This window comes from Phycodurus eques, chromosome 15 (assembly GCF_024500275.1).
Source record: "Phycodurus eques isolate BA_2022a chromosome 15, UOR_Pequ_1.1, whole genome shotgun sequence".
Classification (NCBI taxonomy): Eukaryota; Metazoa; Chordata; class Actinopteri; order Syngnathiformes; family Syngnathidae; genus Phycodurus; species Phycodurus eques.
In genome coordinates this window covers 22,787,790-22,809,809 of record NC_084539.1, presented here as the reverse complement: position 1 = coordinate 22,809,809, position 22,020 = coordinate 22,787,790, and the positions used below count along the sequence as shown (strand labels likewise).

The 22,020-nt window shown below is 51.4% G+C and overlaps 1 protein-coding gene and 1 long non-coding RNA gene across 7 annotated transcripts; one reads left to right on the top strand and one right to left on the bottom strand.

Annotated features, from left to right (window-relative positions):
• Positions 1-205: 205 nt before the first annotated feature.
• Positions 206-21,352, bottom strand: ttc28 (tetratricopeptide repeat domain 28). Its single transcript, XM_061697740.1, is given in 34 exon segments — positions 206-2,189; positions 2,497-3,031; positions 3,322-3,429; positions 3,499-3,628; positions 3,729-3,805; positions 4,121-4,274; positions 4,348-4,425; positions 4,516-4,640; positions 5,215-5,350; positions 5,352-5,463; positions 5,727-6,176; positions 6,178-6,401; positions 6,618-6,753; positions 7,055-7,195; positions 8,277-8,427; positions 8,507-8,734; positions 9,053-9,182; positions 9,266-9,375; positions 9,550-9,883; positions 10,263-10,455; positions 10,555-11,043; positions 12,223-12,383; positions 12,454-12,622; positions 13,024-13,195; positions 13,270-13,423; positions 13,494-13,690; positions 14,153-14,249; positions 14,907-15,095; positions 16,383-16,604; positions 16,831-16,961; positions 17,253-17,525; positions 17,601-17,748; positions 20,181-20,528; positions 21,192-21,352. Coding segments are annotated over 34 exon segments (7,377 nt in total). The 5' UTR covers positions 21,282-21,352; the 3' UTR covers positions 206-1,204.
• LOC133413522 (uncharacterized) lies at positions 2,471-11,895 on the top strand. Of its 6 annotated transcripts, none has more exons than XR_009769885.1 (4): positions 2,471-3,119; positions 3,503-4,311; positions 4,519-11,646; positions 11,735-11,895. It is a non-coding gene; the product is annotated as an uncharacterized LOC133413522 (long non-coding RNA). The 6 variants fall into 6 exon arrangements; XR_009769883.1 differs by having other exon boundaries at positions 2,473-3,853; positions 4,128-4,311; XR_009769882.1 differs by having other exon boundaries at positions 2,474-3,853; positions 4,125-4,311.
• Positions 21,353-22,020: the final 668 nt, after the last annotated feature.

Below are 22,020 nucleotides of genomic sequence, written 5' to 3'. Positions count from 1 at the left end.
TGTAAATTAATGATATCTTTAAAAACACACTACATTTTTAAAAATGAGCACTTAACAAGTTACTTGTACCAGTTTTAAAACATCTGTCATTACCTTAAGGCAAACAATCAATCATTAGCCTCGACACTAAGATGATCATTTTGGCCCATAAAAATGAATGTTGAAAACGCACAAATGGATAGAAAATACAGATCATACACGTGGATCAGTATCAATTTTATTTGTTCCACGACCTCGTTCAAACCGAGGTCATGTTTCCAATTGAAATGAATGGAAATGCAATTAATCTGTTCCAGCCACAGAACAAAATTGTAGTTGCCTTATTTTGATCATTCTGTGGTTAAAAAACAAATACTTTGCAATATAGAAATAGGTGAAAACACAATTTATTTGTGTCTTGGGCTTTTCAGGTACACTAATGTTTACATTAACATTCAGTGGGGGTCACCCAAAAACATATAATTGCCCACCCGCAAATAGCAAAAGTCTACATATAGCGGGGGGCACCCAAAAAGTATAATTCCCTATATTGATAGTTTAAACCATAAATATACACCAAACTATGGGAAGTGGCTCATAGCATTCCAAATGCTTGCAAACATAGTGAAGACAGTATTCTGCCATTAAAAAAAAAAGGGACTTAAAAACAAATAACGGGCAATAGGTTACCCCCAACATCATCAAATAGGTACATTTGTGAATGCCGAACCGTGAATATGAGGAGTCCACTCTACTGTAAAATCCTTGGAGAAATGAGTAGTTATGAAGTTTTCACGAAGTCATTTATTAGTTGAGACATCGAAAGAATATTTCAATTCACTGCTTTACTCGTTTTTTTAAAATACATGAGATGTAATAATGACTGGAACGTGTAATCAATTACAGTATATAGGAAATATGATGCTATAATAGTGTCTCAGTTATTCTCAGTAATGTCATTCAGAGTTTTATTTATTTATATAAAATCTTCTGGTCCCCAAAATGTGTTCAGCTGACAAATTGACAGCGTCCGTCAAATTATAAACACAGACACATCATAACTCAAGTCCAAGTCTCACCAACGTTCATTCTTCCTGTTTACTTCACACCGACGGTTGTTGCCTAGCAACCAAAGCTTTCGCATCACATCTCAGTGTCTTCTACAGCATCCTTCGCAGAACATCAGGTCCTGGCAATCACCATGGCAACCACTAAGGTGCCGGTGTCAACACTTAGAAGAAGGGAAAAAATGGCCTGCTAGAAATTTGTAGCCAGCAGGAAATTTGGTGCGTTTTGGAGGTTTGGAAGCGGCGGGTGCTTTGGTGTCCACGCGGTGGACATGATCCAGACCCTCGGTGGGCTCACGTCGCGGCGAGAGGTCCAGCAAACCCAGAACATCTTTTTTCACTGTGCTCATTTTCTTTCCCGGAAGAAGGCTGGCGGGGGACGCACCCTCGTGTTGGCGGGCCGCCTTGAAGCTTTTGGGTCGGGGAACGGCCCTGGGGGAGGGGGAAGGGATGAGGGAGAGTTTGAGGTGGGAGTCGCTGCCAGGGGAAGGTTTGAAGTTGGGCTCTCTGCCAGTTGAAGGTCTGAGGAGGGACTTGCTGTGAAATGGTTTGACTTTGGACTCGCTGCCAGCTGAAGGTCTGAGATGGGGCTCAATGGAAGATGAAGGTGTAAGGTGGGACCGTCTCCCAGTTGAAGGTCCGACGCGAGACTCTCTGCCAGGTGGTTTTCGTTGCGACTCGCTGCCAGATGGAGGTTTGAGGTGGGACTCTTTGTCAAGTGAGGTGAGACGTTTGGGAGATGAGGACGGCACGAGCTTCTGCAGGGAGGAGGAGCGGCAAGGTGGTCTGGGCAAGAGAGGACTGAGGGGCAGAGCGCCGAGACTCGTCCTACTTGGGGGTCTGCTGAAGGCGCTGGTCTCAGAGGGCTGAAAGGCCCGCGCACCCCTGCTCAGAATCGGGGTGGTGGGCGTCGAGAGAGAGCGCCGCCCGGCGGCCCTCTGCAGGCTCTCCACGGCTCGCATGTGGCTATGGGTCTCCTCCAGAATCTTGCGGGCCAGCTCCTGGGGGTCCAGTTGTCCCGGCGGCATGCTCCGCTCCTCCTGGGACTTGACGGTGCTGTCGGTCTCCGTGCTCGAGCGGTCTGACTCGGAGCTGCTGGTCTTCCCTTCGCCTGCTGTCACGCTCCTCTGAGAAGACGAACTGCTAAGAGAAACATTTGGATCAGAACCAGTGAGTCGGGTATAAAAGCTTGAAAACAGCCTCAAGGCCTTTTTGGAGTATTTTGTGCAAAATGTTGAAAAAGTGAAGCGCTGTGAATACTTTCCGGCTGCATTGTATCTGATTGGGACCTTTTAGTTCCTGGAACCATTTTACAAATAAATTCCCCAAATTAATTATGTCTTCATTTTTTTACCACAGTACAAATACACAATCGTCTGCAGTTCTCGTGTAAATTCCTGCAGTCGACATAGGTTTTGAGTGCGCGTCTTGTGATGAAGTGGAAACTCACATTTCCTGTTTGTGTTGCGGCTTGGGGGGAACTTTTGGCGGTGGCGCTTTTTTCGGAGACACTGACGCGGAAGTGGTGGCGGACCCTCCTCCGCCCTCCCTTGCCCCGTCGCCACCCCTGGTGTGGTGGTGTCCTGCGGGTGGTGCGTCAAAGTCCCCGAGCCCGAGAGGCTCGCTGCTGATGATGGCGTAGCCCTGGTAGTCCTCATCGCCCGCCTCCCCTTTGCTCTGATCGGTCGTTCGCCTGGTGCGGCCAGGCGTCTCCTCCCCCTCCCGGGGCCGCGAGCGCTGACTGTCGACGTCGCTTCCCGCGGGCTCAGGCCGCGGCAGGAAGCTGAGGGAGGAGTTGAACGAGCTGAGGCTGTAGACGGAGACGGCGTCGCCGGACAGCGCGTCCCGGCAGATGGCGGATGGGGAGGACGGATGAGGCGGCGAGGCGGGAAAAGACGGCGGCTGAGATGCCGACGGGGAGGACGAGAGAGACTCCAGAGAGGAGGAGCTGGACACGCTGGCACCATTGGGAAGATCCGTGGAGTCTGAAACAAGACACGGAAGAAGCACGTCACACACGGCGGATTTCCTGTACTACGGGATTGGTCCCCAGTCAACAGGGATTGCACACCGGTAAACCCGTTTTGGTTGCCAGTCAATGTGGACAGTTCGCAGGTCGATCAGGTTTGGGTAAATAGGTCAGAATTGTTTTTGTTGAACTGGTTGTAGTTAACTTGAATTGCTCCCCGGTCAATCTGGACTAGTCAAACTGGATCGGTTGCCTGCGTATACCCATTGTGTGTCAGTCTGGGACACACGATGGACGTGTTCTCACCAAAGAGTACCAGGAGAGACTGAAGGGCGAAGTTGATGGCGCGCCTGCTGGCCTGCTTCCCCGTCTTCAACAGAACCTCCTCCCGACCCACCTCGCACAGATCGAACCCTGGCACACATTATGATCTGTTGTGATGCCGTCTCTGGCTTGAATTGTTCCCGTTGTGTTGTTTTCTACCCAGCGCGGCAAGGAACTCGTGGCAGCCCGGCAGCCTCCACACGCGCACGCTGAGGGAGGTTTGGACGGCGGCTGACTGCCGGTCGCGTTCGCTGTCGGGCGACGGCAGCTGCGGCAGCACCTGGTGGAGCTGGAGGCGCAAAGTCATTTCGAAGGATACTAAGGGAAAGCAATTGCGAAGGATACTCAAGGAAAGTCACTGCAAAGCAAATGAAGGCGATGCGGGTTACCTTGTGTACGAGCTGCTCTCCCGCTTCAGGTGCTGACAGCAGTTTGCAAAGAGCCTGAAACGCTGCAGCGCTCAGACCTCAACACACACACAAACAGGAGATAATCAACTTGGAGCCTTAACCCTGTCAGTAACCCTACATTTGAAACCGTAACACGTGTTTGAAAACCCAAATGTGAAACCCCAAACCGAGACCGAAACCCTAACCCTGGCTTGGAACCATCATTTGTAAACCTAACCTTGTCTTGAAACCCTTCTTTCCAACCCTAACTGTCTCGAAACCATCTTTGAAAGCGTAACATGGGCCTAAAACCTAAATTCAAAACTGGAAACCTTTTTTGAAACCTTAATTCTTAAATCTGTCTTGAAACCCTACTTTGAAACCCCACTTACCCAGCAGGGCCTGCATGGTGAGGCTGCAGCGTCGCAGCCGTTCTCCAGGATCCGACGTGGGGAAGAAGACGGCGGCGGGGAGGCCGGAACCGCCGAGGTCCAAACGGAAACCCAACGCCGTCAGCAGGGATCGCCACCCGGGAACACCGCCGACCTTTTAACACGAGCGCAGCAGACAAGTGAAGGTCGTCGTGAGTACACACGCACACACGCGCACGCGCACACACCTTATTGTCTACACTGCGCTGCGACGTATACATGGCGTTGTTGTGGCCGCTGTGAATGCGCTGCAAAGACTTCTCCACCTGCACGCAACAGAAAACCTTCGCTATCGTATCGTTGTGATCAGATGATCAGAAAGGTCTATCATCGCGTCATGCGTGTTGACTTCTGACCAGGTGGAGAAGGACCCTCAGGGCGTCCCTGGCCCGGTCGGCGTGCCGGAGGACCTCCGCCAAGGCCTGTCGCGCCACGGACTCGGGGCCGCTCACCTTCACGTCGCCGCCGATCAGAAGGTAACCTGAGCGACGACACGTAGCGCTTGTTCGGATTTCAAAACACGACATCACCAAAGAGGGCGAGCCTGGAGCCGGCAGGGTCGATGCACTCGTGCAACGGACCACCGGAGGCCGCCAGAAAACGCCAAGACCTTCAATACACTCGATGTGTCCGGAAATCAAAAGTGGAACTTTACATCATCGCATGACATCATGCATAAATTGGGATTTCAAGCCTGGGTTAAGGTTTCAAAATAGGGTTTCGAGGCCAGTCTAAGGTTTTAAGTTAAAGTGTCAAGAGAGGTTAGGGTTTTAAATTACAGTGTAAAACAGGGGTTTCAAATTACCACTAGGGGTTTCAAATTAGGAATAAAGTCAGGGTAAGGGTTTTAAAGTTGGGTTTCAAGCCAGTGTTAGGGTTCGAAAGTAGGGTTAAGGTTTCAAATTAGTGTTTCAAAGAAAGGTTAAGGTTGAGGGTTTTAAGTCATTCACTAGGGTATAAAGCTGGGGTTATGGTTTCAAAGTGGCGTTTCAAGCCAGGGTTAGGATTTGAAGTGAGGTCGTAGGGTATCGATGATATGAAATGTGCTCAGTCACCTGCCCAGTTTGAGGGGTGTGCGAAGTCCTTGTTGTTGTGTAGCGTCCTCATGGCGTCATTGAGCGCGGCGCTGCAGGGGGCGCCATTGAGCAGAGCCGTGTAGAAGGTCCGCATGAAGAGTTTGGAGGCAGGGGGGCGGAGTCGGCCACAGAGACACGCACACGCATCCGACGCCCGCCGACAGCAGGGCTCCGGTCAGGCCCGACAAGCCGTCACACGTCACCCGGACGCCACACTCGGGGAACGACCTGGGAAATGAGGAGGAGGGGAAACTTGAAAATCCTTGTAATTGCTACCCCTGGTTTTAAGACGTAATTTGAAACCCTAATCTTAGTTTGAAATGCTGAATCTGTCTTGAACCCCTGATTTGAAACACTAACCCTTGTTGAAGATGCTGGTTGTAAAACCCTGACTTTTGTTGGAAACCCCTCTTAGGGTATAACCCGGGAGTGGGTGGACGTCAGAGACGTAAGAGCGTTGAAAAGACTTTGCAAAAACCTTAAACACCAACCTGAGGACCACCAGCTTGACGCTCAGGTTGCGCTCCAAGATATCCGCCGCGGTGAGGAGGAAATCTCCAAGCGGCGGACCGCTGCACGCGCTCTCACATTCGCTGTCCTCATCCTCACAAGCCTTCTTCCCTCTATGTTTGCGCGCCGCACTTGAAGCCATCATCTGCCGGCCCCCCCCCTCCTCCTCCTGGGCGGCGGCTCGTTCCCCACCCGGGGCGAACACCAGGGCGGCGAGCTTCCAGGAAACGTGAGTGGCAAAGTGAACGCACTGCGCCCGAGCGAGGGCGGCGAGGGCAGCTTCCTTTGTGGCGTTGACGCCGGTGAGCGGGCGACACCCCAGCTGCTCCCCCAGCCGCAGAGCCTCATCCCGGGCAGAAGGCAGCGGCCCCCGCAACCAGCGCCGCATCAGGCCGGGCGGCAGGAGGGGCGCCCCCACCACGGCGGACACAGGAGCCACCGTCCCAGCAGGGCGAGGGGTCACCGGCGTGGGAACGCTTCCCGGAAGCTCGCAGGCTCGCTAACGAGGGCACGCAAAGCAGACTGAACATCTCGTAGAGGAACTCGTTGGACGAGCTGCCTTTGAGCGAGGCGAAGGGTACCAGGTACAAGTCGCCCTCCAGGACCAGGACCAGCTGCCGTTGTTGGCCCGCTGGACCGCTGCTGTGCAGCAGGGCCTGATACAAAACAAAAATCACACACAAACCAAACATCAGTGGCGGGGGACTCAAGTTACTTGACTTGACTCGACTCTGATTTAAGTCGCAAATTTCAGGACTTGGGACTTGTTTGGAACTTGATGGCTAAGACTTGAAACTCACTTATAATTCGCACGTGACTTACGCCCATCTCCGAGAAATTATCCGACGAGCTTTCTTGTCATGAATACGTACCGCCTCCATCGGCGCAATGAGCAAGTCGTAGAGGGCGCTGAGAGGAGAACGTTCGATACCCGTCCGGCAGGAAGGAGAAGACGAGCCGTCCTTCGCCGAAGAAACGCTGTTGATGCTGCTCACGCTGCGGCAGCTTCTGTTCACAAACACAAAGCAGAAAACCACTTTCACACAGCCCGTCTAACCTTTGCGTTACGGAATGAGGAGACAAGTTTGACCCACAAATCTTCCAGCTTTGGAGGTCGAATCAGAGGCGGACCAGATGCAGAGTGTGTGTGTGTGTGTGGGGATCACCTGTGTGTGAGGGGATAGTGGAAAGCCTCTTTGCTAGCATGCTGAGCTTGTGCAGTCTGTTTGTACGCTCTGCACAGCAGGCACACTGCTGTGCTTGCTTGCTTGGGTAGCATGCTAGGCTAGCAGGTAAAGGGAGGAGGCACCTGTTGAAGATGTTGTTCCTGGATACCATGCGCAGGTAGCCGCTGGGGTCGTCATCTGAGCTCAGTTTTTCGCTGAGCTCGTCAAAGTGTAGCTCCGGAACATCTCCCGCTTCGCTCTCCGTCTCGCTGCCCGCATGAAGCCTGTAAGGAAATATTCTGCAATAATGAATTACACTAACTAAATGACATATGATGGTTAGCACGACCGCCTCGCATTTCAGAGGTTGTGGGTTTAAATCCAGGCTCCGGCCTTCCTGTGCGGAGTTTGCATGTTACCCCCAAGCTTGTGGAGATTGTCTCCGGGTGCTCCGGTTTCCTCCCACATTCCAAAAACCTAAACTTCCCTCTAGTGCAGTAAGTGGTGCTGGAAAATAAGGGACCAAAACTGCAGAGACCCCACCCCAAGAGTTCATTGGCATTGAGGAGGTGCTACCCCGCTAACAGGGATTTTTTTGGGTCCGAATAGAGAACAACCGGTCCATCTCCTTCTGCTTATTCGGGGTCAGGTCGTGGGGGCAGCAGCCTAAGCAGCTCTTCCACGGGGATCCCGAGGCATTCCCGGGCCAGCTAACAGATAAGTCTCCTGTGGGGCCTCTAAGTTTTGGGAACACCGCACCAGGAAAGTGTCAAGGAGGCATCCTAACCAGATGCCCGAGCCGTCTCATCTGGCTCCTCTCGATGTGGAGGAGCGGCGGCGCTACTCTGAGCCTTTCCCGGATATATCGAGGTTCTCACCATAACTCTACGGGAGAGCCGGGACATTTTTTGTCCGCTTGTAACTGTGCTCTTGTTATTTCCGTCACTACCCACAGGTCTAGACCATAGTGGGAACATGACGCCAACTGGTAAATCGAGACCTTGTTTCGCCTTTCAGCTCAGCTCCTTTTTACCGTGACAGACTGATGCAGCGTCTGCAGTACCGATCGGCCTTGTCCATCTCCTGCTTCATTCTTCTCTCATTCCTGAACAAGACCCCAAAACACTTAAACTCCTTTCGAGGCAAACTGTAAATGGTTGCACAGGAACCGAACAGCCCATATCAGCGAGTCTGGTGCCCCATAGACCCGGAGCACCCCCACAGGACTCCTCAAGGGACACGCAAGTATGACATTACCTGTTCTGATGAACTCTGGAACAAACTTTTTGCAACAGATCCCGTGGCCCAAACCTCCAAACGCTTTTAGTTCCGGTGTAAAGTTGTGTAGTTGGCGTAGTTTGTCACCTGCTGAGGTATCCGTCAACTCCCAGAACCTCTCTAGCGTTGGAGATGTACTGCTCCAGAGAAAGTAGACCGCCGTCCAACGAGCTCCAACCGTCGTCTTGGAACTCTGGCGCATCAGCTCCCACACGGGCCTGGTTGAATTTGACAATGCCTGCGGTGGCACCGTGACAGTGGGGGTGAGAGGCATAAAAAGGGGTGACGACCGTGTTAAATGTGAGATGTTCTGCTACCTGAACCAGGAGCCAGCAGCCAGCTGTACAGGAAGCCTCCCGCCACTGAAAAGTATAGCACCATGGCCTTCAGGGAGTTGACAGTCTCCCTAATGTGCTCCACCGTAACAGGAGCGTACTGGTCTGAGCCTTCCGGCCGCTGGCGTCCTTTCTGACGTTCCACCAGGAGGTCGGCGAAGGCCCGCGTTCGGCCTCGCTCCGCTATGGAGAGCGCCTCCTCGTGGCGCCCTGTGGACGAGCGGTAAACTCATGACAAATATGTGAAGATCGAGGAGACAGTAATGGGTGGTCAGTGCCAGAGAGGCCTTCCCTGCTGGCCCACATTTGCAACACAATTTCTACTATTTGTTACACGAAATTGTATTCATTCACTGCTCCAGATGATGTGTGTGGCACAGTTACATACTTTTGTTGTGTTTTTGTCAATTTGTAATAATTTCAATGTGGTAGTAGCGCTATTAAGAGATGGATTAAGTAGGGTAAGTCCCGACTGAAGGCCCAGGTACCAAATGCATGGCCCGCCACTGCGTGGAGATGATCGCCTACCGAGGCTGACAAGGACTCTCTGGAGAGCCTGGTACGAGCTGCTCTGCAGGTCAAAGAGGGAAAGCTTGTAGTCTGGACTGTGCTGCATCTCGCGACGAATACTCTCAAAGAGAATCGATGCTCGGTACAGCTGAAACACCCACAACAATCGATCCTAACCACATCAGAGCCATATGTTGTTACGCTAACCACTGGAGGCTGTGAGCTACAGACCTGGTGCTGGGCCTCCTCCAGGTTTCCATCAGCCCAAAGAGACAAGCCGAGACGGTGGCGTAGCTTGGCCTCGTCTTCTCTGCGAGCCAACTGCTCGGCCAGGCGCAGTCCTGAAAGCAATCAAAGGCTAATTTGGCAATCATTCAGTGGTTGCCGATTCCCTGATTACGACATAAGGATTTTTACAAGCTGCAAGGTATAGTTGAGTCATCAGTCAAGGGAGTGATTCCGAACAAAGCCAAAAAGCTGTCCGGATGTCTTGAGGTCGCCGTTACGTTCCTCACCTTCCTGCAGGTACATCACGGCCTGCGTGTAGTTGCCCAGCGCGTGGTGTACCCTCCCCAGGCTCCCGTATGCCAACGTTTTGGCCACCAAGTCGTTGGTCTGTGCCGCCATGCTAAGGTGCTGCTCCTGGAAAACCAGGGCCCTCTCGTAGTTGCCCAGAGCCTCGTAGGTCACTCCTAGGTTTCCGTAGGCTCGGGTTTGGTTCCTCACGCAGCCCTTCTGCTCCGCCATGTCCAGAGCTCTTTGGTGCCACTGCCGCGCTGTCATGTAGTCGGCCATCAATTGGTAAACTCCACCGAGTGAGTCGCTGGCCTGCGCTTCCAGAGATTCATCCTGATGGGGAAAACGGGCTTGACTTGATTGCGGGAGCCAGGATTTTAAATGACATGTACGGTGGTACCTTGATTAACGAATGCCCCAACTAAGAGATTGTGGAGTTACGGCCGTCACCTGATCAATTTTTGCTGTGTTGTGAGCAAATATTTGACTTATGAATAAGCTTCAGACATTCCAGCACTAGGTTGCGTCAATGTTGGCAGGTATTAAGTCTAAGTCTAAGTCTAAGTCCAGATGTTGGGAAGTTTCCTGCCGACATCTAGCGGTGGAGTGTCTGAAAGCAGATGTCTGAAAACGTGTGGCCTGTTCATTGAGTTGAGTGACAGCTACAAGGGTGCTTCTGCGCTTGAGCCAAGAAAGATGAACCACCGCTCACCCCGGTTGAGCGAGCGATGCCGAGTTGGTGCTCCAGGCAGGTCAAGGCCTGCTCGTAGTTTCCCAGCTGACTGTGCAGGTCGCCCAGTTCGCCGTAGGCCTGTGCCTTCCCACCTGCCGCTCCGCCCATCTCGTGGGCCAACACCAGCCGCTTCTCCAAGCACACCAAAGCTTGCTGGAGGTTGCCCACAGACCTGCGCAGAAGGACAGGAAACACAATCGTCATTCTGGAAATGTTCCACCGCTTTGCAACCCCACTCCCCAACACGCCATGAGACCGAGTCGCAAGATACCTGTGAGCATTGCCAAGTCCTCTGTAGGCTTTCTCCTGGTCCTGGACTTGCTTGAGACTTTGAGCCACCGTCAGGGCCTTGTCATAGCACTGAATTGCCTCCTCAAAGTCTCCCAGGGCGTCGTAACAGTCTGCAAGGTTACCGTAAGCCTTTCCGCGATCCAGGATGCCCTCCCTGGAGCTCACCTGCTGCAACATGGCTAGCTGCTGCTCCAAGAAGCCAATGGCCTCCTCAAAGTGGCCCATGTTCATCTTGGCGATGCCCATGTTCCCGTGGACCCGGGCCTCCAGGCGGGCGTCGTTGAGCCGTTGCGCCAGGCCCAGCTGAGCCTCGTAGCACAGCAGGGTTGTGCCGTAGTCTCCCAGGGCCATGTGTACGCCGGCCAGGCGACCCAGGGCGTGGCACTCCCCCCGATGGTCGCCAAGATCCTTGCGCAGGGTCAGCTCCTGGCTGTGGAAGGACAAGGATGTGTCCAGCTGGCCAAGCAACCTGACGGGGGCACAGCGGGTCAGACAGCAACACAAGGGCTGTTTGGACACCATAATCACCGTGTCGGGATTTTGACATCGTGGACTGTAGAGTTCACTCAGTCAAATGACGAATAGTTTTGGAACACTACTCAGGCGCCGTTAATGACATCATTGCTGTTGCATAATCCAAATTTACCAGATCAATGCTCGCTGGAGAAGCTTCTGTCATAATTATTTTTTGTTACTAATTCATTCAGTGACCAAGCTCATACGTAAGTGAATTTACTCGCAAACCAAATAAATGTTGCCCATATAAGTGAATCGAAATTCAATTCAATTAATCTCCCCCAAAAATGTACATTTTTTTTGTGAGGTGTACAACTGTTTCACGAAGTGTGATTACTATACATTGGGACAAGCTAAAATATCGACTGACACAAAATGTCAGGGCTGCTGTTTCAGCACCCTGAGTCCAGCCCGTGTGTGTGTGTGTCATGAGTGCTTTGCAGGGTTGGCGTGTTGGAGTCTAGCAGCTGCACCTTGTCATCCTAATTACGCCCGACTGCTCTTAAGACGCTGTGGGCGTCCAACTCGTCGCCAGACTATCAACGCTCTACGTCGAGTTCGTAGTCTAGCCACCTTGCCTATCTTTTTGCTTCCCGAAGACCTCGTGAGTTAATCTCTACCTCATTCTTGTTCTTTGTCCCCAGTCTGCCATCTGCCCTTGCTCCCTGCAAACCAGTGCTCACCTCTTGCAGCCCACCGACAACCAGGACGCCTACCCTGCCAGACCCAATCTAAATCCCGGATTTAGTTCTCAGAGTTCCTTTGTTCTCTTCCGAGCTGCAATAAACTTTTGTTCACAAACTCACCTCCCTGTCCTCTCTCCATCTGGGTCCAACTCGCAAACTGAATCCTGACACAAAAGAATCAAAGCCTCGGTGGACCCTTGCGATACATCTGTTCAACAACTTGACTCATCCAATGCTGCAAACTCTTAGGGGAGCCCCTGTGTGCACTCAGTTACTAAATGTAATGCGTTGGGCTCCTAAGGTAGATAATAGACACCGTCACCACTATGACGAACAGCACTCGGGCACTAAACTTGCACCGATCTGTACAACTACTGCATAGGGAGTGATTCTTAAGACTGCCAAGGAGAAGGATGGAAGTTGGAGGTCTTCATTCAACTTCTCACCTGTGAACTGATCCTAGAGCTGAGTAGGCATCCGCCTCCATCTTGTTATCCACGAGATTCTGAGCTAAAGATAACTGCTGCTGGTAGAAGCGGTTGGCTCCCTGAAGATCTCCCAGACAAACACAAACATCTCCAAGGTTGCCCAAAGCCCTGAAGGTAGCCTGCAAACACAAAACAAGGAAAAACATTTCAGTGTTCTTCACCTTCTTATTTTGTAAACTGGACATCTACCTGTGTGTTCTCCAAAGCTTGTGCTATCTGGAGCAGATATCTCTGACATTCTTCTGCTCTCCTGAACTCCCCCAAGGCTTTGTGGGCGAGGCCCAGGTTACAGTAAGCTTTGGCCTGGGCCAACTTGTCCTGCAGGTCCTTGGCCAAGGCCAGGTCCTGCTCGTAGTATCTAGGAAGTAGAAGAAAGCTGGCAAGTGCGGTATAGATCTAAAATATATTTGTATATGACAATTCACCATGATGTCACTCATTCTTCCGGGTCGCAAAAGCCGAAGCATTCGGGCACTGTGGTCGATTCATCGAAGCATTCGCCAAAACTAAAAGTAAACTTGTGGTGGTTTTGAAACCATATCTGGTGGGTAAATCTGGCGGCCCGACCCCAAACATGTCAAGTTTGTGTCCTGGTTTCAATATCAAATCACCAACAATGTTTTTGACCATCTCTACAGTAGCTTGCTGAATCCCCTATGGTTAGCGGTAGTCATTCACGTTCTGCCACCCGGAAGTATCCCCCCACCTATTGATTACAAAGCAACAGTCTGAATTGCCCTATTGAAGTGAAGCTCTGACCTGATGGCCTCTTGGTACTGTCCCAGGCAGAAGTGGGCATACGCGAGGTTGTGGCAAACTTTTCCCTCACCCTCCGGGTCCTGAAGGCTGGGAGCCAGAAGCAAGTACTGCTGGTAGTACGGCACCGCCTGCGTGTAGTCACCTCTGCAGCAATGGAAGTTGCCCAAGTTTGCTGGAATATGGAAGACAAAATGGAAGAAACAGAAAGTGTCGTTTCCTTTCGCTTGATGCTCTTGTCTGGCTTGCCTAAAGCTCTCGCTTCACTTTGAACGTCACGAAGCTCCCGTGAGATGGTCAGGTGGTGCAGGTAGTGCTGGAGGGCCTGCTCCGGAGCACCTAGCGCCTGGTAGGCCACCGCCAGATTGCCGTGCGTGGAGGCCTGGGACGCACGGTCATTCACCTGGAACACATTCAGTCAGTCACACAATGCTGCTCACCGCTGCAAAACAACTCTTTCCGAGGGGCTTCACCTCCAGGGAGATGTTCAATTCCTGGCGATGGAAGCCCACAGCTTGCTCGTAGAGGCCCAGGGCGTGGTAAGCGTTGCCCATGTTGCCGTAGGCCCTCCCCTGGGCGGCGTAGTCACCTAGCTCCTGGGCACAGGTCAGGTGGGCCTTGTGGAGCTTCAGGGCTACCTTGTAGTCGCCCCTCATCTGATGGATGATGCCTGAGATGGAGAAAAGGCAGAGCTCCTACAGAGATGGCTCAAACATTTGGTTTTCTATGCCACATATCCTCCTGGCTGGCTTCGCTGAAACGTCTTCCACTTGTTTTAGTGTCACTTTGTGACCAGCAGAGGTGGGAGTAAGTCGAATAAGTGCCAGTCATAAGTAAGTGTCAAAGGTCTTAACTTAGTCAGGTTTCAAGCACGACAAAACAAAACTTTCCAAATGTAAGAAGACAGGACTTCAGTCAAGGTGAGTCTCATGAATACCAAGTGGAGTCTATCATAAGTTCTAGCGACGGTGTCAAGTTGCAGAAACCGAAAGCCTCGTTAATAAAAGATGAGTGCTGATTGGCTGGAGGAGCAGTCATGTGACACTGAACACGTGAGTAAGGTGATCTCTGCTGGCCATTTGAAGTCTTCACATCACAAGTTCAGCATCAGACGCAGTTAAGAAGCAGCTACCCAAGTTGGAAGAGGCTCGGCCTCGGGCCGCCGCGTCCTGCAGCTCCTCGGAACTTTCCAGCTGCTGTCGGTGGTACCGCAGAGCCGCCTCCAGGTCCTGAGCGCGACATATACGTATGAGCCCGACGTTCTGGTGAAATCCGCAAATGTTGAAAGGAGGCGGTATGACTTGTGGTGGTTGTTGAAGACACTTTGAACCAAAAAGGCGTCTTCGCTTCTACATTTTGTGCCGCGGAGTCCCGTTAGTTATGTTTCTGCAGGTGCTCACTCGAGACAGACTTTTTGATGAAGAAAACGATCATGAGAATAGTCGTATTATGCATGAAAAAAGGGTGTAATATTGTTAGAATAGAGCCCTACTTTTTCAAGTAGTAATGTTACAGGAATAGTCTTTTCGTTTCCTTGTAGAAAAAACGGCAGTATTGTTAGAATCGTCCTTTTGTTACCGATGAAAAGTCTTATTTTCTTGGGATGCTTGACGTGGGTGATTTGCTTTAAGATGACAAATATTTCTCAAAAAGGTTTTGCTTGTAAGAATAAAATTATTCAAGAATAAAATATAACTCGTCTTGGAAGGAATATGACTTCAATCTCGTATGATTATGACTTTTTCTTCTACAAATGAATGTTCGCTCTTTAACGTCCAAGAAGAATCCGGTTGCCTCTGTTCAACTTTTGCGGAGTAGCGCGACCTGGATGACCTGATGAGATTCTACACGAATGCGGCATTCATTCATGTTGTCGAAAGAGCGACCTGCATGCATCGGGCGGCGTGTCCCAGGCCGGCGTAGGCCCTCATCTCCACAGTGCGGTCTCCAAGCTCCTGAGCCAGCTTGAGAACTCGCCTGTGGTAGGAGACGGCTTTGTCGTAGTCACGCTGAGAGTGGTAGGCGCTGCCCAGGTTGCTGTAGGCACGAGCTTCCTCGCGCCGGTCCTCCAGAGCCTGACAAAAGAGATGTTGTGACATGCAGTTACGTAGAGACCTCGCTGCTCGATACGTCAGCGTGTCCGGCATATTGGATGTGGCAGATCTTTGCCCATAAACTAATGCAAGTCAATTTATGGAACATCATAAAGTGACAAAGTCCACAACGCTCAATGGCTGCTCAATCACACACACTACAAGAAAACCTTAGTTCAGGATGAGAACCTTCATTCTCAGGACTAGAACCTTCTCTTGGAACTAGTACCTTCTATCTGGACTAGAACCTTTTCTCTGCACTAGAACATTCTCTCGGGTGTGCAACCTTCACTTGGGACTAGACCATTCTGTTTGGACTAGTACCTTCTCTCCGGACTATAAACTTCACTAAATTGTGACTACTAGACCAGAAGACTACCACTACTAGACTACCAGTGTGGTCGCCTCGGTAACGCGCTCTCTAGTATTGTCTTTGTTTTTGTGTTTTTCGTCCGTCTTTGGAGACCTTACACGACTCACGTACACAAGGGGAGACCTGCTAACCATCAAGGAGGCTACTCCGGACTTTCTGTCACCAACTTTCGAAAATCCGCTCAGTTTTTTCCCCCGAGTTACTCACCGGAGCGGCGTCCGCGGTTTTCGCCGCATGGATGCGGAAGCGGCGCCACAGAGGAAAACGAGACACCGGACTATTGCAATATTAGTCATTCGAACTGCTCTAAGTGCTAGAGGACTCTGCCACTTTTTGCACAATTGTTTTTTGTCAATGTCTTTATGTCTCCAAAGTGTTCTATAAATTGACTGTCTGTTGTACTAGAGCGGCTCCAACTACCGGAGACAAATTCCTTGTGTGTTTTGGACATACTTGGCAAATAAAGATGATTCTGATTCTGATTCTATTGAGACTCAAAGCTCCTCTCAAGGCTAGAAACCTCTCACTAGAAGAGAACCAGGACAACACCTTCACCTGGGACGAGACCATTTTCTTGGGACTAGTGCCATCTCTCAGGACTTGTCTGGACTCTCAGCACCAGAATCTGGACTCTCAGGTCTCTAACCTTGTCTTGGAACTTTCTGTCACTGTGTTGGTGCTTACCTACATTGTAACTATATATGGCGTAGACATTTTTAATCATCAGATCACTGTGTGTGTGTGTGTGTGTGTGTGTGTGTGTGTGCACTGTGTGGGTGAGTGAGCGGCATTAACATTGTACACTTTGTAGGCTGTGACTTTCTGAAATTCAGACCACTGACTTGCATTAGTTTACAGGAAAGAACATTGAAGATGATTGTTGTGATGGGTCGCACCTCAGCGATATCCAAGTGTTGCTGGTGGCACCGCAGTGCGCCGGTGGCGTCCCCCATGGCGGTGTACACGGCACCCATGTTGCCCAGCTGGCGGGCCTCTGAGAGCTGGCAACCATTTTGTCTGGCCAGCGCGACACATTGCTTGTGGCTAGCTAGCGCGTTGGGGTAGTCGCCGATGGCCGTGTACACATGGCCCAAAGCGCCGAGGGCATCGGACGCTCCCTGAGGTCGTAACAACACCCGCAATTAGCATGCTAGTTCTGCTAACTTCAGCTATTTCTTTAACAGAAACATTAGCATGACAGCTATGGATCACCTCTAATGTTCCTTTTTAACTGAAATGTAAATCAACAACATTCTGATCCATCCATTAGCAGCACGCTAATAGGCTAACATTCACAATGGGACAAAGCGGCAGCCATGTTGGCGGTCGCATGTGACCACAAACCTCTTTATGCTTGAGCTTCATGGCCAGAACCAGTTGTTGCCTGTGATTGGCCAGCGCCTCTCGATATCTGCCTTTGGAGAAGAAGGCGGAGCCAAGGTTGCCATGGGCACGGCATTCACCCGTCTGATCACCTGCACCAAAGTCAAGGAGGAGGTTCACATTCGCCATCCAGCCGTGGCTAACGCTCACCTAGAGTGAGGGCCACGCCCATGTCCTGGACCTAAAACTGACTATGACCTGACGCCGACTATGACCCGGCGCAGATTACAACCCGTCCCTGTCCTGACACCAAGACCTAATGCGGACTAAGACCCGACTCTGACTACGACCTGACGCTGACTATGAACTGATTTTGATACAGCCTGACACTGATTACGACCTGACGTTGACAAGGTTTGACAGTGCCAAGATTTGACACTCGCCTAAGGTGCGGGCCACATCCAGGTCCTGCTGTATGTAGTCCAGGCTCTTCTCTGTGTAGCCTAGTGACCAGTACGCCGCGCTGAGCGCCGAGAAGACGGAGCCACGCATCTTCAGCGAGCACGTGCCGATCTGCAGCGCCGCCTCCAGCGCTTCTGCGGCGGCGGCGTGGAATCCATGTGTCAGCAACTCCTGGCCAATCAGTGACACCACCATGAAGGGGCTGCGTTCCAGTTTCATGGCGCACAGCTGACGGTAGGTAGGTGCCAGAGACTCTGGAGAAGGGGCGGTTTGGACAACATGTCCGTCAGCTCGTGCGTTGGTGGGGGGCAAGTCGGAGACGAGCTAACCTCTGAGGGGCGACTTCATGGCGGCCTCCACCATTCCCGTAAGGAGCTGCAGATTCTTGGGGTCCTGGGCCACGCCAGAGGCAAACGCTGCCAGGGCATCTCCGTGGCGACCGAGGTGCTGCAGCGCCACCGCCTGGCGGAAGTAGGCCTGCAGAGGGTGAAAATTAAATGATCACGTACATACGACAAAATTGAGAGTAATTCAATCACAGAGCAGCTTGTGTCCCGCCTTCCACCGACTACGACCCGAAGCCAACTTGGACCTGATGCCGACTAGGACCCGACCGACCACCACGTGACTTCGACTACCACCCGACGTCAACCGTGAGCTGACGCAGACGGCGACCTAACACCGACTACAACTTGAGTTCACCGCTCGCAAGTCCGACCAAAAGAATTTTCCCAAAAGACGGCTCTTGAAAAACTCTTAAGTCGGGTCACTCGTATCTCAAGGCACCTTCTGTGACGACGAAGCAGACGTGGACCGACCTTCCCGCGGGGTTGCCATTTCATCATGTTCCGGCACGTCGCAGTCGCGCGTCTCGCCGTCACACGTTCATTTCGCCGTCCGCTTCCGACGCCAGCCCGACTTCACGCTCGCAGCTTTACCTGCTCGCTCGCTCGGCTTCTGCCGCCGCTCGCTCAAGACCGACGCCGAAACCTGATAGGCTGGCCCGATACTCTGACCCCGCCCCTCCCATCTTCTCTCTCACGCACACTCGCGCGGGGTTAGGCTTCACGTTACAAAATAGCCAACAAAGGTCAAAGTGAACGTCATGCTAGGCAATCGCAGCCAGCCACAAGTGAGCTCTGATTGGCTGATGGGATGATGTTGTCACTGGGTGGTCATGAGCTTCAGGAAAATGTAAAAGGTATAAAGTGTAAAGAGGGCAAAGGCCATTTTAGTTTGGTGACCGGTTAAGGGTGTACCCCGCTTCTCACCCGCCACCGTAATGAAGACGAGCTCCAAACGGATGAATAGAGTCGAAGTGGTGTACGAAACCGGTCGTGCGGAGAGCCAGACCGTGGCCGAACGCTCTGTAATCTCACGCGGGCCGCCGTCCCGCGTTGTGGTGCCAACGTGGTGCCGCTCCGGCGCTAATGACAGGGCAGGCCCCGAGGCGGCGCCGCCCGATGACCCACAATGCCTCGCGGCCAGCGTCCGGACGCCCCGCTCGGATTACGCAATGCGGCGCTTTCAATACAAAACACACAACGACGAGGGATGTTGGGGGCGGGCGGGCGGGCACGCCCGTCCGTTCCCACGAACAGCTGTGTGTGCGTGTGTGTGTCTGTGTGTGTAATAAAAGTCACTGGGAAAAAGTGAAGTGGAAACAAACTTCTCCAAAACTTTTGGGTGATTTCTTCTTCTGTTGACTTCCAATGCGGCGAATCAAAAGGCCGGGCTGCGAACACACGCAAACACGCACGCACGCGCACAAAGGAAAGCGGCTTCTGTTATTGTCTTTAAGAGTCGAGGCTAAGCGCCGGAGTAGAAAAAAAACACACTTCCGTCCATTCTCTGTCACGGAGGGAGGAAGGAAGTCAAGTCTCACACGCACACACACACACGCCATCTTGTACACTCTGTGATGTGACTTTTGTGTGTCATGCACTTCGTGCAGAGCATTATTTCATTGAATTATTGTGATATTTTAACGACAGCGCCGGCATACGTCACCGTAACACAAGAAGGGCACAGATAACGAGGCCTGTTGTCACATTTCGCCGCGTCATCTCGACTTACGCCGCAATGCTGTACGTTCCGCAATCGAAAATGACACGATGTATGGCAATGACGACGGTTTCGGGCTGCTTTGCGACTGACACCTCGCTGCGGGGGCTAGTTAGCGTAGCCGCACACGACCCGGTGGCGGTCGTGTGCGTGATGTTTGCGACTGTCGGTGCGAATCTTATTGCTCTGCCAGATTCAGTCGGGTTTTGTTGAGTAATTGCTGCTTCCCCAAAAAGGTACATGATTGCCTATAGATGCAACAAAGCACGACGTTTGTCTAGATGAAGCTCCTCAACTCACGTCAACATAGTTCCTTGGTGCCAATATGCCACGAGATGGCAAAAAAAACCCACTACTTTCGTCTAAATCAACCTCGTCAACTCTCTTCAACATAGTTCCTCGGCATCAAGACATCACCAGATGGCAACAAAGCACTACTTCTGCCTAAATGAAGCTCTTCAGCTCACGTCAACATAGTTCCTCGATGTCAAGACGCCACAAGATGTTGAAAAAGCACGACTTTTGTCTAAATGAAAGTTGTCAACTCAAATTAAGATAGTTCCTTGGTGCCACGAGATGGTGACAAAGGGCTACTTTTGTGTAAACGAAGCTCCTCGACTGACTTCAACAGAGTTCCTTAGCACCCAGATGCCACAAAACAGCAGCAAAGAACTCCTTGTGTCTAAATGAAGCTCCTTAACTAACTACACTATAGTTCCTTTGCACCAGGATGTCAGAATATGGCGGCAAAGCACTACTTTTATGACCTCCCCCCCAAAATCGTGACGAGCCAAACTGATGTCAGTCTGACGTCAGAGCAGCGGTAAGGACTTTTGAGGGCGTACCTGCGTCCACTTGGGGTTGATGTCTCGGGCCTTGTTGGCGTCGCGCAGGGCCCGGCGGTAGCGACCCAGGCCGAGGTGGGCCGCCGAGCGGGCGCTGTACGCCACGCAGTTGAGGGGGTCCGCCGCCAGGGCCTCCGTGCACAGCCGCGCCGCCAGGGCGAAGTCCCCGCCCCGGCAGGCCTCCTCACAGCGACGCACGTCGGATTCGCTCGGACCCGGGTCCGAGCCGTGCGGTGGCCCCGCCCCTTTGGCCATGTGGGCCGACGAGGATGATGAAGATGAAGAAGACGACGACGACGAGTGGGCGCTGGCAGGCCACACAGGGGAGCGAGAGCCCCACAAAGACAACTGAGGAGGGAAGGCGACATTTTACATTTGAAGGTTTTTGTTTTTGTTTTGTTTTGTTTTTTTACGACTCATCAAAGTCAGCGCGACCTTGAGGAGACTGAGGGACATTCAGACGATTCTGATTCTGATTCTACTCGTCATTTTCAGGTTGAAGAAATTACAACGAAAGTAATTTTTGGGGGGAGTCAATAATACAAATAAAAGATGCAAACAAAAGTGGGAAGTATTTGAAACATTTGACAAATTCATTACAAGATAATGAAAATATAAACGGGAAATATAAATAACTAAAGCAATTTCAATCGTACAAATGAAACGTAAATATGAAAATGAATGACTTTAAAAGATAAGTTCAACTATATTATTGATATAATTATTGTGGTGTATACTTTATGTATACTCGAATGTTTGTTACGACTTCATCAAAAACTTATCACTTCCCCTTGAGGACGAGCGGACAAAAAGGAAAAATATAACAACAATAATCATCATCATCAACATTACACGTGCATTCGTTGAAATAAAATGTTATTAAATCTAATGCAATTATATGTAACACAATAAAACTCATCAAAACAATAAATATTGAATATATGAAAAACTAAAACATCTGCAATACAAAACCGGTTGTTGTTTCTACGGGCATGAGGTTTTGTACTGAACTGATTCGTCGTACAAGATATTCCCATCATTTTCCTTATCGCTTCTCCTCACGCGGGTGGCGGGCGTGCTGGAGCCCATCCTAGCCATCATCGGCCAGGGGGCGGGGTACACCCTCAACTGGTCGCCAGCCAATCGCAGGGCACATAGAAACAACAACCATTGGCACTCACATTCGTCAGTCAACGTTTTCTTATTTGTTAAGCCTGTTGTCATGTTGCGGTGAGTCACGTGCAGTCTTTAAGTTTCGACAAGAACAGGAAATGTACTGGGTCTTGACGTCACCAATCCACCACGTGCGCACAGCGAGAAACAAACACCGAGTTGACACAAAAGACAGAAAAAAAAGTATAAAATATATCAAATCAAATCAAATCATCATGAAATGGAGCGAAGTGGGACGAAGACTTTTTGGACCAATCACAAGTTCTGACTTGAAAAGCTCTCGCGCGTGCACGTCATCACCGACCTTGTTGTCCCGAGAACTTGGACAAGTTTCCGTCCGCACGCCCTCACGCGGGGACCCTGAACCACAAAATAGTGGCCGGACTTCGGGGTGCAGGTTCCAATCCTCCCCGAGGAAAGTCCAAACGGAGCCAGCGCGCCATCTTTGCCGGAGCTCACCTCCTTCTCTCCCGTGCGCGCCCGCCCGCGTGTTCGGTTCCGGTGCGCAGGCTCTCCTCGCGATGACGTCACATAAGCCTCTGCATTCTCCTCATGTCCAGCAGGTGGTGACGTCACCCCGGAGACGTTTTTACACCCCGAAAGCAAAAACGCATTTTCGGGCTGCTCGGAAAGATTCTTATAGGAGATATAATCCATCCATCCATCC